Here is a 16037-nt window from a genome sequence, read left to right on the forward strand (position 1 = left end):
CCCCAGAGTCACCCACACTCCCCGCTCCAGGAAGCATCTGGAAGCCTCCCGCATGGCAGCTCCTCAAATGGTGCACTTAACACCAGCATGAGTGGTACAGCAGCACTGTGTGACTTCTCTCCCCAGTGCTTGGCAACTGCTGGTGGGACCCATGGGTCCACCCAGTCCTGCCTGTCGGAAAGACTTCCAGGGACACAAGGGACTACAGCCTAGGAAAGCAGCCCCCAACCACGCCCCCACCTGCAAAACCTAGAGATGGCTGATGAAACCACCCAGGGGCTCATATGGACTCAGGACAATCTAGAGGTTTTGAGCTGCGTTCTCTCCCAGGTGAGGACCTGGACTCTTGGCCACAAGGTCTGTTAAAAGGCCTGACCTGGCCTACTTGCCAAGCCCACTGCACTTCCTCAGCCCAGCTGGGCACTAAGCTGGCTATTTTTAGTCCCCAAGGACACACTAGTAAGGTCAAACCAGACGTGGAGGTCCTTCCTCCAGAGCCTTCCTACAAAAGCAGGCAGTGGTTTAAAAAAAAAAAGTCTCAGAGTGGCTTTAGCTTCATCACCAGTCTCAACTATAACATCTGCTCCAGGTGCCCACCCCCAGACACTGGACCACTTTAGGCCACAGAAAATGGCTGTTTTCATCCTTTTGCGGAAGGGGACTAAAAGAGGGAGGATCAGGAGTGTTACATATTCATCTCTTTCCTTGGGAAACAGCTTTATTTACAAAACAGGTCTAAAATAAGAACATGAAAACGACAAGGCCTTGGGAATAGCAGGAGAGCTGGTTCTTTGGGCCCAAGTGTGAAGCAGCCCAGATGTCCAGGCAAAGGGCTTTAAAGAAGGCCAGGTGTAAGACGGGGGCCTAAAATTTGAACTCCTTATATTTCTTGCTGCCACCACGGCTATCCTGGGGCTGAGCTTTCCGTTTCTTTTGCTGTAGGAGAGAGAGAAAAACAGGTCACAACAGGTTAAACAACCCGCTGATTCCCCAAAACAAGGGTGGGCAGCCTGATGTGGCTACATACATCTGTGGGAAGTCTAGAAACTGGAACCCTCAGACTCAGACGAGTTCCTTCCCCTCCCTGTGTCTCAGCTTCATCGACCTTAAAGAGGGCAGCCCACCAGAGGATTCCAAAGGTTCCCAGCAACCAGGAAGCTCAGGGCAGCAGGCACTGCGTCCTCCCTTCCTCTCACCACTAGAGGACACCACCCCAAGGGGAAAGGCAGCCCTGGTCCCGTGTGAGCGCCTACCTTCTGCTTGGCAGCATGCTCAGCCACCATGTCACTAAAGTCTTCTTTCTCCACTTGTGCCTGCTGCTCCCGCACGTGCTCCTCATACTTTTGGGTCATGGCCATGGGATCTAGCTCCAACTCTTCGGGTGCCAGGGCCACTTCCACACCCTGCAGCTCGGGCGCCGGGCCCTTTCGACTCATAACCTGAAAAAGAAATCAGAGCACTGTCTTCTCCAAAGCGAGGCTAGGAAGCTGGAGCTCCTGCCCACGTTCCCAGCCCCCTGAGGCAGTGTCCTCCAAGTGCTCACAGTGGACATGTCATAGATGTGGGTTGAGCCCATCATGGCGCCCCCTACAGTGGCCGTTCTCTTCTCTGGCAACACAGTGAACAGCTGAGGCGTCTCACTTCTGTGAAGGACAAGGAGGCAAACAAGGGGGTCAACCTCAAAAAGAAAGGACGAAAGGGTCTCCAGAAGGGACAACAAAAGGAACAAGGGCAACGCCCCCACTGAGCTCCACTGAGCTCCCCCGAGAGATTCCAAGACACCCAGGGGAAAAATAATGTCCGAGCTGCCTCTACAGATCATGGAGATCCATGAGATGAAAAAGTGTCACCTATTTCAAGAATTTTACTCGAAAAACAAGAGCAAATATACCAGTATCAACCCAGACCATGACTTCTTCCCCACCCCCTCCCCGGAAGAGGTGAAAATCCATCCTCACTAAGCAGCCAGCCATAAACAGAGATTTCAGATCCTGTCACTCCTCTGCCCAAAATCCTCTGCGGCTCCTAATCATTATTTGAATAAACCCAAACTCATCCCCGTGACCTAAAAGTTTCATAATCTGGCCCCTTATTTAATCCCTGCTCATTAGGTCCTAGCCCCAGTACCCTTTCTTTTTCTTCCTTGAATATACAAAACTTGAGACTTCTGCTTCTGGACAAGGAGTAATAGGGACCAGATTTACCCTCCCACCTAACAATCAAAAACTGGATAAAATACATGAAACAGTGGTTTTCAAGTCACTGGACATGAGCAACAAAGGAGATTCCTGAGAGACAGGAAACAAGTGAGGTGGTTCCTACTGCACTGAGAGTCTCCAGGCTACAGAACAAGGAGGGGAAGCTGCTTGTAGAGCCCCGAGGACTCCAGGAGTTGAAGGGGTGAAGCTGGAGATTCAGGGAAACCAAGGAGACTAGAGATCACAGGACAGAGGACCTAAAAAGAAAAAGCAGAGACTCGAGAACTCAAGAGACCTGCAGAGAACCCCCTCCAGACCTCAGTTCTCAGGCGAGGACTGTGTGGGAGGAAAGTACCAAGGCCAGAGAAGAACCACCGGAAGGCCCTGGCAGTTACACACATGCCTGCTCGTCCCTCAGGTCTGGGAGCAGGGCCTGGTCAACAGGATACAGCGCAGAGTACAGGGCCTCGTGCCTCAGCAGTGGAGGACTGAGCACTGCTTCAGTCCTGCCTAAGGAACCTAAGAGCAGGACCTGAAAGGATCTAACTGTTTCCAAGCGCCTGAACTGTAGTAACCCTGCACAAAACTGAAGATTTATAAGAACCTTAACCTGACAAGGTACATTTCACAACCTCAGTAAAAAATTACCAAATAGACAAAGAGGCATGAAAATACAATTCTTACCAAGGAAAACAATCAGTTCATTTAAACCAACCCAGAACTGGCACAGATGTTAGCGACAGCAAGCCAGCACCTTCAAATGTTATAGTAACACGGCGCTTCCCTGGTGGTCCAGTGGCTCAGACTCCGCCTTCCCAAGGCAGGAGGCCCAGTTCCACCCTGGTCAAGGAGCTAGCTCCCACATACCCGCATCTACGAATCTGCATACCACAACTAAAGATCCACATGCCCCAATGAAAATCTCATGTGCCACAACTAAGAGCTGGCGCAGCTGAGTAGATACATGTTTTTCACATATTAGCATAACTGGATTCCATATGTTCAAAAGTCAAAGAAAAGACACAGGAGGTATAAAAAGACCCAAATCACACTGCTAGAGATGAAAACTACACTGGACGGGATTAATGTCAGATTAGAAATAGGAAAAAATACTAGCCAACTTGAAGACACAGGAATAGAAAAATTTCTAAAATGAAATACAAAAAGAAACGAGAAAAATTTTAAATAAACAGAGTCATTAGTGAGCAGCAGGACAACTTCAAGTAATCTAGTAGATGTATAATTGGAGTTCCCAAAGGAGAGGAGAAAGAGAAAGAAACAGAAAAACTAGAGAAATAACGGCCAGAATTTTTCCAAAATTAATAAAAACTGTAACAGCACAGATTTAAGATGTGTAACAAGCCCCAAGTAAAGAAATCCAAAGACAGGAATTCCTTGGCGGTCTAGTGGTGAGGACTCTGTGCTTTCTGGGGCCCAGGGCTCAGGTTCAATGCCTGGTTAGGGATCAAATTCCCCAAACCTCGAGGCAAGGCCAAAAAGAAAACGGAAAAGAAAATAAGAAAAGAAACTATCAAACCATTAAAAGGAAGAAACAAACCCAAAGAAAACTAACGCACGTCATACTGTTCAAAACAGCGATAAAGAGAGAATCCTGAAAGCAGCCAGAGGAAAATGACAAACGCACAGAGGGCCAACGGAAGGTGAAGACAGAGCTCCCGGCAGGACAGGCCAGAAAGACGGCACTCAAAGCAGCACCTTTAAAGCAATCAAAGAAGGAAATACTGCCAGCCTAGAACCCTGTAGCTTGCAAAAAGGCAGGCTACTGCATGGTTATTATTTTTGTTTAAATGGTCAATTATCTCAATTGAAATTTCCATCATAAGAATTGTACATTATTTAAACATTTGAACGTCTCCAGTGTTCTTCCATTTGCTCCTGCAATTCCTTCTGCCCCAGCTCTCAGCCCAAATACCTCCTCCTCCGTGGGCCTTCCCAAAGGCTCCCCTACCACCCAACGCCCTCTACACCCCATTATTCAGCCTCCTTCCACTACATGTCCGACCCACATCTGAAACTGTCTTGTTCTCTGACAACTTGTTTACCTCACCTGACTTTTTTTTTCAACTGCTGATGCCCCGGTGCCTAGAGCAGTGCCTGGCACAGAGCTGGTGTTCAATAATTGTTAAAAAAAAAAAGGTAAAAGGCTAGTGCATGGGGGGGTGTGGACATGGGAGGCAGGAGGAACAAGTCAGCCCGTCTACCTAGAAAACCCTCCCCTCTCAGCCCTGCCTGGCACCCTCACCCGTCCATCGCCTCCTCAATCTTCTTTTTCCTCAATTCAATGAGTTCGGGGGTCTCCATTCCAGCTGGCACTGACGAGAACCCTCCAGGAGTGATGAGGCCACTGTGGAGAGAGATACAAGCTCTGGAGTAGAGACAAGGTCCCCACACACAAACAGACCACTGCGAAGAGGCAGACTCTCCTGCTTCCCCCACCTGTCTGCAGGGGTAATGAAGCCAGTCTCATCTGGCTTATCTTCATCACTTTCCTCCTCTTCCTCTTCTTCTGAAGATTCTTCATCAGATGGCTCTAGCTCCCCCCAAGGGGTCCGATCAATCTCTTCTTCCTCAGTCTTGGTCTGAAAAACACCACTCATTCATTCAACGAATGTTTACTATACATGTATCCTGTGTCAAGTGGCTGTAAAAGGGAGAGATTTAAGAGTAAACAGACAGATAATAATCCCTACCCAGAGAGAGCGCCTAGTCTAGTGGAGAGCTTGAGTTATGTCTCAGGGAAACGTATGCCCCTTTCTCAGACTTTGAAACTTCAGAACACACATCTTTCTGATAATGAAGCTAGAAATCAACTATCTCTGAACTTCATGACCTAAAGTAAGACCAAGCTTGCTGGTCATGGCCCATACCTGGAATTCAGCAGCATTGGTTCCAAACACATCCCCGTAGAGGGGTTTCCCGGTCTCATCTACTGGGGGTTTGCCCCAGCCACCAGCATGGTACCCAAAGGAACAGCTCTGCAAGACAGGAAATACAAATCACTTCCATGCCTGGGCTCCAAGAAACACTGATGCCCGAGAGAAAAGTCATGCTCCAAAGTACAGAATTAACATTTGGGAACTCTGAAGATTATAACTGCAGAGAAAAATCAAATGTTTTAAAGCATTACAAAGCAAAATTAGCAAACAACAAAAATTGGAAGGTAACAGGATGGGAGGTGGGAAGCAGAAAAAATGCTAATAATTTCAGCCTTTGTAGTCATACTCTCTGAAACTGAAAACAGGTACTTCACATGGCTCCAACTTCTTACTGATTTTTCCTAACTTCGGCAAGCTTTTAGAATCTGTTTCTGTTAAGGAACAGAAAATTCTATCTGAAGTTGAACAATTACTTCTTTTGTCTTCACTTTAATGACTCTGTTCATTTTTCTTCCTATTTACTGTTTTATTATTTTAAAATAACGGTAAGTTTAACACCATTCTTGAGATAAAATTTTGTCTGTCTATCCATGTGTATATCAGAGATATCTGGTAACACATTCACCAGATATTAAATTTAATTGGTGAAATGTGGATGGTATGTTTTCTTCTTTGTACTTATCAATTCTGATCGGACATTTTATGCATTTTATGACAAATATCTCAGGGTTTAAAAAAAAATTACTCCTTTAAAAAAAAAACACACATTATAGAATGAGAAAGAAGAAAAAAGTCACCCTCTAGTGAAAATGTAGAGCCAGCTAAGAACGAAAGCAAGGACAGGATTCACCTCAGGGATAGGCGAGTTCAGCCCAGGGATTTTCAGGTTGGGATACGATGGGGGTGGTCCATATCGCTGCATGGCAATCAGCCACGGGGGAGGGACCTTGTGGGCATTCTGCAGAAGAAAGAGCACAGGATACCATCTGGCCAACCATATCCTTTTGTCTCCCTCCCGCCTCAATTAGTAGCCCCTTCTCTTCTTTCCCAGTCGGATAACTGGCACTCACTGGTCCTACTGGCATCCCCAAGGAAATCCTCAGCTCATCAGACAGATCTCCTGGCTTCTTCTCCTTCAGCCGCGTCTCAAACTCCTTCCCCTGAGGAAAAAGCCAAGCATGCAGTACTGTGGACTCCAGACACATGCGGGGAGGTCAATTGCAAGAGGACATGAGAACAAAGAGAAGTCCCAATCCACAGAGTCCCGGTGGGGGCCCCCATTCCCACTCTGACTCTCATCAGTTCTTTCCCTGGCTACAGTAGAGAAAGGAATAAAGGCCAGGAAGGAGGGGGAAAGGCAAGACTCCCAGCGCAGTCATTAACCCACTATGAGAACATGGCCAAGTTCAAGGACTGGCTTTCTCATCTGCTAAATGAAGGCATTTGAGAAGATCCAAGGTCCTTCCACCTCAAAACTTCCAAGATACCATGGCGATGAATATGTTAAAGCTCAAAAAGAAAAAAAATTTTCCCTATCCCAATACGAAGTGTATCTAAAAAGCACCCGCCCTTGGCCCCTCTATTCCCAAATCACCCACCATCAACAACGATCACCTCAAAAACACGATCTGCATATCCCCTTCAGAGGACCACCTTATTCCAATTCCATCCCATCCAAAGGGAGTTGATGGACAATGCAAAGGCTGGGGGGAGGGGGCACCGTACCTGCTTCCAGAGCCCTTCTGACCCAGAGTGACACAGCCATGACCAAAGGCCCAACGTTGCCTCCCTGCCCCCTCCCGAACCTCATAGTACAGGTCCCCATGGATGGTCAGCTTTGGCTTGGTCTGCCACTTGAAGAAGGCATCGTGCAGTTTCTGGTAGTCAATGTCGATCTTCCCCATCTTGGGCCGAACCTTCTCTCGCATTTTTGACTTCATAGTTTTCTGTTCTTCCTGTGGAGAATGCCAGAAGACACACCATAAAAGGTATGCAGCAAGTTCGACTCTTGGCAGGCCCAAATCCCTACTCCCAAAAGAGACAGAGGGAAACCTCATTTATCTCATCACAGAAGCCACCAAAATCCTTCCTGCTCAAGTCCCTCAAAATGTGATCCACATTGAACAAAACAGATGTAACATATGAAATCACCCTCAGCTATGTATGTTAAATATTTGAAAGCCATCTGATCAATAGACTGACCTCATCAGTTGCCTCTGCAGAAAAGTAGGTGACAAGAGTCTACCTCGGAGGCAGGCTTTGCACCATGTACTTTGGTACCTCCTGAATCTGCGCACTACACACAAAAATACTCTAATGACCTAACCAGAGTATTTAATCAAAATGTTTGAATTTAGGAAGTTAAACAATCAGCATACATTTCTAGCCTCAAGGGCATCAGTTCACACAGCAGGCAGAGAGCTATAAACAGCCAAAAGCAACCTGCAGAAGGAGTCACGGTGTGTGGCTCAGAGCTTGCAAAGTGCAGGCAGGCAGGAGGACAGGGAGACAAAGGGGCAAACAGAGCCGCAAGGAACCAGCAGTCTCAGTGGGGGCAGGGAGCCAGCTGAGCAGAGAGGTGAGGTCTGACTTTCAGGAGCTGTCCTTCCCCTCCTGTCTTCCCAGCCCTCTTGTGTCCTATGCAGTGCTGACGTCTAAACTAAAGGATCAACGATCAGACAGTTAACGTGGAGTGGGGTTTGGGAGCCAGATACAATTCTGAAGCAGATGGCAGCTAAGGAGTGGATCCCCCAGCGCAGCTCTGAGCGCCAGCCAGGCCCTCACCTTCTCCTGCAGGGCCTCCCGCATCTCCTGGATGCCTGTGCGTTTGATGAAGTCAGGCAGCTCAAAGGGGGGCTTCTCAATGCCTCGTTTGCCCTGTAGGTACTTGCGCTTGAAACACCAGTGGCGTGGCACAGGCACGGAATTCCGTGTGGCCTTGAGGTGAACCAAGAGCTTGGGGTCCTGCGCGGTCACATCATGCATCTCGACAACGTCGGGCCGAGCCACGAGCTGGAAATACAGCAGCATCCCTCTGCAGAGTCCGAGCTTCTCAGACCAAAAGTTGCCCTGCCTTCCCTTCCTCTAGAGGGCCCATCCTGGGCCTCCTTCAAAGCCCTCCTCCCCACACCCTGGAGGTTCCCAGAGCTCCTGGGCTCCAGGGCCTGCAGAAGCGCCTCAGCCTCTCAGCCCTCACCTGCTTGAGCTCAGCCACGGTGAAGCGGTTCATTCGGCGCAGCTTCTTCTTGGACAGTTTGGGGGCTTCCGGCTTCTTTTCCTAGAGCAGAACAATCCTCTCTTGTGAGCGGGACTCTTAGGTGATATGAGACCTCCCAGCTTACCCTGAAACTTAAGCTACCAAAGGGCTTCTCCCCTGCAAGAGGCCACCACGGTCCCTTGCAGGATGCATCGTGGCCACTCGCCCCCAGAGCCCTTGTTCCCCCGACAGGGGGCGTGGCCTCACCTGTTCGTCATCGCTGCTGTCATCGTCACTGTCCTTGTGCTCCTCCTCAAAGCCCTTCTTCTTGGGCACCGCAGAGTTCTCCATTTTGTCAAGTTTCTCTGGCTCCTTCTCCTTCTCTTTCTTCACGTCATCAGTGAGCTGAGGAGACAAGACAGCTTGGAACCCCAGCTGAGGCTGGTTCTGAAAAAGACACCCCCTCACCTTGCCCCGGCTCAGCAGTGCCCCTTCCGAGTGCACTGCTCCTTGTACCTTGAAAGCCTCAAAAATCCTCTTGAAGAAGATGAAGTTGGGCTCATAAATCTCAGGCTCTTCAGTCACGTACTCAATTTCCACATCGGCCGCTGGGGATTCCGAGCCCCGAGAGCGGCCGGACTCTTTGTCTCGGTCCCCAGAGCTCTCAGAGGACGCCGCCCGCACCCGCTGGGGCTTTTTCTTCTTCTTTCGGTTCCGACGCTTCCGATTTTTCTGCCGAAACACGGTAAACCAACTAGGTCAGAGATTCGAAGACCATGCCTGCCTCCCAACCCCTAATCACCTCACCCAATTTTCCCCGAGCAACTGCAAAGAGAGGCCTTGAAGTCAGACCACGAAGTTCAGCCCCTCTCAAACTGTGTGTCTCTGAGTAAAGTACTGCACCTCTCTAAACCTCAACTATTTCAGTTCTAAAATGGAGGCATGTATCACGCTCAGAATTCAAATGATTTAGGCCAATTGAATAAAAAAATATATATCTGTAAGGTGCTCTGGACAAGGAACTGGCATGAGACAGCAGCTACTATTTTTTGGCCTCACTGTACAGCATGTGGAATCTCAGTTTCCCAACCAGGGAGCAAACCATGCCTTCTGCAGTGGAAGCGCAGTCTTGACTGCTGGATCACGAGAAGTCCCAGCAGCTACTAACTATTGAAGATCTGGGACAGGATTCTTTTAGTGGCCAAACCCTCTCTCCAACATCCCTTCCAGATCCAGCTCCCCCCATACCTCCTTCTTGGATACAGACATCGTGTCCTCCTCAGTCTCTGATGCTGAGTGGCCCAGGGACGAGCGAGTGTCTGTTTCCATCTCCTCTTCCTCTGTAAGGGAGGAAGATGGCCATCAATCTCTTCACGGTAACCCCTCTGTCCCCAGAGCCAGTTTCTCTCTTGAATCCTCCTCGGGGGAGGGAGGCGGAAGGCAGACTCAGCCCCAGCTCTGCAGGCTCTGTCCTTGTAGCCCTTAGGACTCACCCTGCTGAGAGTTCATCTCTTCCTGGCGGCTCTCCTTCAGCTGCAGGATTTTTTCCAAAGCCTGGGGAATCTTGGGGCCCACAGAGGGGTCATCCATCTGCCAGAGACAAGCCAGGAAGAGGGGGTGATCACAGGGCCCTTTTTTCTCGACTTCTACTTCTTGGACTTGAAAGGCTGCTGGCCAGGCATTGGGAACTTCGACAGTGGACACCAAGTGGATTCAACTACACCTTAGCATCGAACCCCAGAATCCCACCCTAGAAATGTCTGCCAGACCCGACCGACTTCCTGCCCTACCTGTGTTTTGAGTAAACATGGATCCCCTCCACCAACCAACCCCACCCCCAGAAGTTCTCCCATCTTCTCTCGAGTCCTTCTCTAAAAATCCAGAAATAGTCCCCTTCTAAAACACTCTCCTGTTCCCAGGAAGAACCCTGCAATCTCACCTCTCTGTTTTCATCTCCAGGGGGCGGTGGGGGACCACGAGGCCGAGGAACGGGGGCCCCCATAGGCAGAACAGTGGGAGTGGGGCCCACTGGAGCAGCCACTGAGAGGGGGGAAAAAACATCTAATGTCAGAAGAGTAAGTCACACATTTTAAAACTTACTTCCTTGCTTCAGAGCCAGGGTAATGGTTACTCTTGGGAGGGGAGAAGGGGCTAGAAGGCAAGGAGGACTTCTGGGGTGCTAATAATCTTGTTTCTTGGACCAAGTGCTAGCAGTACAGGTGTGCTCAGTTTGTGAAAATTCACTGAACTGTGCACTTACACTATGTGCACTTTTTTGTGATATATACTTAAGTTAAAAAATTCCATCACCTTCCTTGCCCTTCCCTTCCATTTTTAGGCTCTTACCTCGAGGACCCAGAGGAGTGCGAACACCAATCTGGCCCATGTCTTGTGGGGGCCGAGGGACAGGGGTGCCCATCTTGGCAATCTCCTGCTGTCGTTCCTGCTCCAGTAACACAGCTGCCTACGAGAGGGAAGTAGGAGCTGGGGACACAGCTCTGGAAATCCACTGGGCAGGCAGCCCCCGGCAAATGCAGCCTTTCAGCCAGGTTAACAGATTAATCAGGTACCAGCACAGATTAATCAGGTACCACCAGCACTGATACCCTTGCCACCCCCATGCTTCCACACTCTTGATCTAAATGAAGGAGCCCTCTCAAAACAAAAGAAAACTCTTGGAAATGACACCAAGAAAAACCCAAAGAAAACACTGGTTCCTAATGACTTTTTTTTTTAATATTTAGTAAACACTGCCTATTTTTTTAACAAGATTTTTCTTCCCAAAAGATAAAGTTATTTCTAAGAACAATAAATTATTTTCTTGTACTGACCCCTCAAGATCTACCACAATCTGGGCAAAAACAACACTCTGTAAATATCTCCATGTTTGTTCCTGTCAATGTTTATCTCCTAATACTCCTGAATAACCTAGTGAGTGACAGCTAACACAATGCATCTCAGTAACTGAGGATCTTATGCATCATTCCCTAACTAAATACACATTTGAACTAAATCTGATACAAATGACTAAATTAGCCCAGAATCCTCTCTCCAATGTACCTAAAATGATATCATGTAAGACTAGTAGGGGTCGTGCATGCACGAGTGCCTAGTTGCTCAGTCATGTCTGATTCTGCAACTCCATGGGCTATAGCCTGCCAGGCTCCTCTGGTCCATGGGATTTTTCAAGCACGAATACTGAAGTGGGTTGCCATTTCCTTCTCCAGGGGATCTTCCCGACCCAGGGATCAAACCCACATCTCCTGTGTCTCCTGCAGGCAGACTCTTTTACCCACTGAGCCATCGGGGAAGCCCAGTAGGGGTCAGGAAATTTCTTCTGTAATGGGCCAGTCACTAAATATTTTAGGCTTTCTGGGTTATTTGTACACTGTTGTAAATTCCTTTCCCCCATCTCCCCAAAACAATCCTTCAAATATATAAAAACCATCCTTACATCACAGGCCATACAAAAACAGGCTATAGTCCACAGATTACCAATTCCTTGGCTACATGAAAGAATTATTTGGGAGATACTGGAACTTAGATGAGGGTGAGGTGATCTCCATGGGAAACCTGAATGGCACTGCTAATTTTAGACAGTCAGCACTAGGAGTGACAGATGATGGATTAGACCATGGGGGTCAAAGGTTAGGATGAGGGAGGCATTACCCGCTTCTGCTGCTCCAAAAGCTCGTGTTCCTTCAGTGAATGATCTCCCTGCTTAAAAAAGAAAATAAGCTCATACCAGTACCAACACCCCACTGGCCAGTCTGCCACAACTCTGCTTCCTGGTCTGCTCTTCCAGCTGAGGCCCCAAAGACTTTGGTCCAGACCTTCCCAGAAGCTGTGGCCCCAGGATCCAGCTCCCCCAGAGGCCCTACTCCCCTTTCAGGACCCTGGTGGGACCCAGGCTCAGGCTGCCACCTGCCCTACCTGCTTGGCACGCTCCTCCTGCTGCATCAGCAATGCCGCCTGCTGCTGCGCCAGCTTCAGCCGCTCTTCCTCAGACAGCGCCACGGGCTCGCCCACCCGCAGAGGAGGAGGCGGCCCCAGGTTTGGCGGGCGGGGTCCAACTGCCATAGGAAAGCCAAGGCCAAGGCCAGGTGGGGGTGGTGGGGGTGGTGGAGGGGGTTGTAGAGGAGGGAGACCCATGGGTGGGGGCGGCATGGGAATCCCCGAGAGCTGTGGGGTAAAAAATAAGACCATTAACTACGAAGCATTTATATAATGGCAAGCATTTGCTGGGGAACTCATATAAGCCTGGTACTGGGATTCAAAGTCAAATGATGCACAATTCTTGCATTCAAGAAAATACTATGGGCTTCCCTGAAGGTCCAGTGGTTAAGAATCCGCTCAATGCAGGGCACATGGGTTTGAGCCCTGCTCTAGGAAGATTCCACGTGCTGCGGGGCAACTAAGCCCATGTGCCACGTGTGCTGCAGCTGCTGAAACCCGCATACCCTGGAGCCCGTGCTCTGGAACAAGAGGCCACTGCGAAGGGATGGCCACACACCACGACTAGACAGCTGTCCTGTCCTCACTTCAACTGGAAGGGCCTGCACGCAGCAGTGAAGGCCCAGTGCAGCCACAGACACAAAGGAAGAAAGAAAAGAACACTCTACAGCAGTACCGAAAGAAGAGCATTTTAACTTTGCGGCACCAACTGATGAAAGCTATCAACTCTGCCCCAGAAAAACATCATGAACACAGACTTCACATACAATTTCAGGAGACTCAGGGACACCTCTAAAGGCCTTCTAAAAACTCCTCATCCCCTCAGAAAATAAAAACCTTCTTATGCCACACATAGAAGTAAGTCCCGGGACCCCAAGTCAGGGCCACTGCTCTACAGAAAAACAATCAAATCCTGGATCAGAAAAGACATGGAAATTGAGAGAATTTGAATAAATAAGACCCAGTGTGCCCCAATGACTGATTAAATATAGACGATATGAAATTAAATCAGAGAGTAAGCCCTAATTTTTCACTGAATAACATGGGAACTCTGCACAGGGAGGGCAGAGAAGAGAGTGATTACTTCCAGCTGGGGGAGGATTATGTCAGGTTTCCAGATATTTAAGCTGAATCTTAAATGACACATGAAATTTGGAGCTGACACTGAGAAAGGAAGTAAGAATCTGGACGAAGGAAGAACTGAAAAGTTCCCAGTTCTTTCATCAGTGTCCTCCCTGCCCAAAGGGCTAGGTGCATCCCCTGTACGCTCAGAGGAGGGGCTACTCTGAGTAGAAAAGAATCTTATCAAGTTAGACAGTCTCCTTACCTGTGCTGACATAGGAGGAGGAGCAGCTTTGTCCCCATCTTCACCTCTCAGAACGGGACGATTCAGGACGATGCCAGTCTGTGAAAAAGAAAAGACTCTAAAGCAGTCTAAAAGGAGCTGTTGCATGAAACAGCGTTCGCTCTCGTCTATTCAACAGAATTTACCCAGTGACTGTCTGTCAGAGCTCGGAATGGGCTCTGGGGAGAAACGATATATATAAAAGCAATTACAACACAGCAGACAAGAAGCAGCCAAGACCCCACTTGCTGTACCGAGATTCGTAAACAACAAAGACCGAGTTGTAACGGGTCATTAATGCCTCCTGCAAAGGCTCGGCCTATCCTCATGTCCCACCACCAACACTTACTTGGCGAGTGTAAGTCTGCAATCGCTCCACGAGCTCCTCGCGACTCCCTGCTAAGCAAAGCACAGGATCAACGGGGTAGGTCAGGCCGAGCAGGCCAGCCTGCCCAAGTCAGGCCACCGCGGCCAGCCTCCAACCCCCGCCCCCGGGTCTCCGGGGTAACCAGCTCCGCTTCCCCGCAGGCCTGAACTTTCCGGCCCTTGACTTCCCATCCTCCTCACCCTGGATGGGAGCTCCGATCTCTGCTAATTTGGCCTGAAGCTCCTGGGCAGCCCAGGCACCATAGTGCCCAGGAGGCGGCGGCGGCGGGAGCTGCAACTCTCCCTTAGGAGGCTCGGGATGCTCGGCCGCCATCTTAGCCGCAGGAAGGCGCGCGACCAACCCGGAAGCTCCGACCAGCCTCCGGGCCCACTTCCCGGAACTTCCGGTAGGGCCATACGCCACGTCCGCTCGAGGGTTGCCAGGCAGTTCCCATTAGGGCCCACCCCCTGCCGTTCTCCAATGCTCCTTAGGCCGCCTGGTCGCGAAGCCTTCTGGGAGTTGTAGTGCCCAGGTAACGGTCTCTGCGGATCCAAATCCGGGAGAACCGCGGCCGGCGGCGACGCGGGGAATACTGGAGGCCAGAGCCGGGGCGGGGCTGTGGGGAAAGCAGGTCCTGCCCGAAGGGCGTGCTTTCTGCATCTCACTGGCCTCAGCGCAGACCTCCCGCCTTGCGGCGCTACTCCCTGGTTGGACTTGAGAGGCCTAGACGCTTACGTTCTCCAGGGACTCGTCCCCCCGGCGGTCGCGCGCTGTGGGCGCCAAGCGGGAGTTTGCCGCCGATGCCTGTGATAAAACAGTGTCTGATTGTCTGCCCGCCCACCCCTGGCCCAGGCATGGATGAATGAGCTGAAAGGAGATCGGAGACGGGAGCGAAGCCGGCCCTCCGGGCTGAGATCCAGCTGCCGACCTGGGGGAAGGGCCACACTAAAGCCCCTTTTTCCACCTTCCTGGCCGGCTCAGATGTCATCTACGTTAAGCTGTCTCCCGCCTTTCCTGCCCTGGAGCGGCCAAACCTACACCGTTTGTTTTGAAATCTTTCTTGCCCCTTCTCTGCACTTACAACTCCCAAGACACGAGTTTTTACTGTCTCACAGTACCTGGCGTTAGAAGTGCTCAATAAATTATTACTGAAAGAAAAAAAAAAAAGCAGTCTTAAGCGACAAGATTTGGATCCTTTTTAGTCTTGAAAATAAGGTCCAGTGGGTCGGACTCAGTGCTTTCACTGCGGAAACCCGGGTTCCATCCGTGGTCCGGTAACTAAGATCCCACAAGCCGCACCGCAAGACCAAAAAAGAAAGAGAAAATAAACTCAGGACCTTTTCTTCCCTCATCCCCACCAGCCTACTGGCGCAGCGGACCCTGTCTGGTGCTCTCCTACCCCACCAGCGGCCTGTGCCCTGAGGGAGGGATGGGCAGGTGCCCCTTGCTTGCCCACCTTCTGCTTCTCCCTGTCCTGAAAAGTCAGTTCAGTTCATCTTCCCACCTCTGCCTCCAGCTCTGAGATCCCGCTCCCATCGTAGTGCTGCTGTCTCACCGACAGCCAGGTCTCAGCCAGTTGCATGTATGTGTGTTGGATGAGAGAGCTGGGCAACTCAAAATGGTCTCTATTCCCTCTCCCCGCCCTCCACACCCACATCCCTCATATCTTCTCTCTAGCATGCTCTATTTCACGAATCACCCCCAACAGAGGAGTAGCTGGGAGGAGGGAAAAAAGAATGAGATGTCAGGTGTAGGGAAGGTGAGGTTTAGGATAGACAATGGACTGGGCCAGGAAGGTTGCTTGCAACCTAACCCTGGCTAGGAAATTCTCTTTGCTCCTGCCCAAACCTAAACCCTCCCCCTTTTCATCACTACCATCATCCCAGTCTCCTGACGCTCCCAGAGGAGATGCCAAACCCAGAAAGGACAGAAGAAAGAACAGCAGTGCCCCCCAGCCCTCCAGCTTGTCAGCCCACTCAGGCAGAACCATTCCTGATACAAAGGAAATGTTTTTCTGCTTACTGTAACTGGAGAGCCACTGGCAGGTCATCTGAGGCCAGAGGCCCCAAGGCATATGTAT

At 50.1% G+C, this 16037-nt stretch overlaps 1 protein-coding gene across 2 annotated transcripts; it reads right to left on the reverse strand.

Annotated features, from left to right (window-relative positions):
• Positions 1–700: 700 nt before the first annotated feature.
• SF3B2 (splicing factor 3b subunit 2) lies at positions 701–14321 on the reverse strand. Of its 2 annotated transcripts, none has more exons than XM_070360109.1 (22): positions 14158–14321; positions 13940–13989; positions 13573–13650; positions 12225–12473; positions 11961–12011; positions 10638–10755; positions 10231–10331; positions 9785–9881; positions 9540–9631; positions 8808–9023; positions 8559–8696; positions 8292–8372; positions 7880–8107; positions 6901–7050; positions 6166–6255; positions 5946–6053; positions 5087–5194; positions 4656–4798; positions 4462–4563; positions 1544–1643; positions 1254–1439; positions 701–936 (listed from the first exon to the last, which is right to left on the reverse strand). In XM_070360109.1, exons 1-22 carry the CDS (start codon positions 14288–14290, stop codon positions 865–867), a joined length of 2691 nt encoding a protein of 896 aa, XP_070216210.1. In that variant the 5' UTR covers positions 14291–14321; the 3' UTR covers positions 701–864. The 2 variants fall into 2 exon arrangements, with proteins under 2 accessions (XP_070216210.1, XP_070216211.1); XM_070360110.1 differs by having other exon boundaries at positions 13940–13986; positions 14158–14320.
• Positions 14322–16037: the final 1716 nt, after the last annotated feature.

The sequence above is a fragment of the Bos mutus genome, chromosome 22 (genome assembly GCF_027580195.1).
Source record: "Bos mutus isolate GX-2022 chromosome 22, NWIPB_WYAK_1.1, whole genome shotgun sequence".
Taxonomy (NCBI): Eukaryota; Metazoa; Chordata; class Mammalia; order Artiodactyla; family Bovidae; genus Bos; species Bos mutus.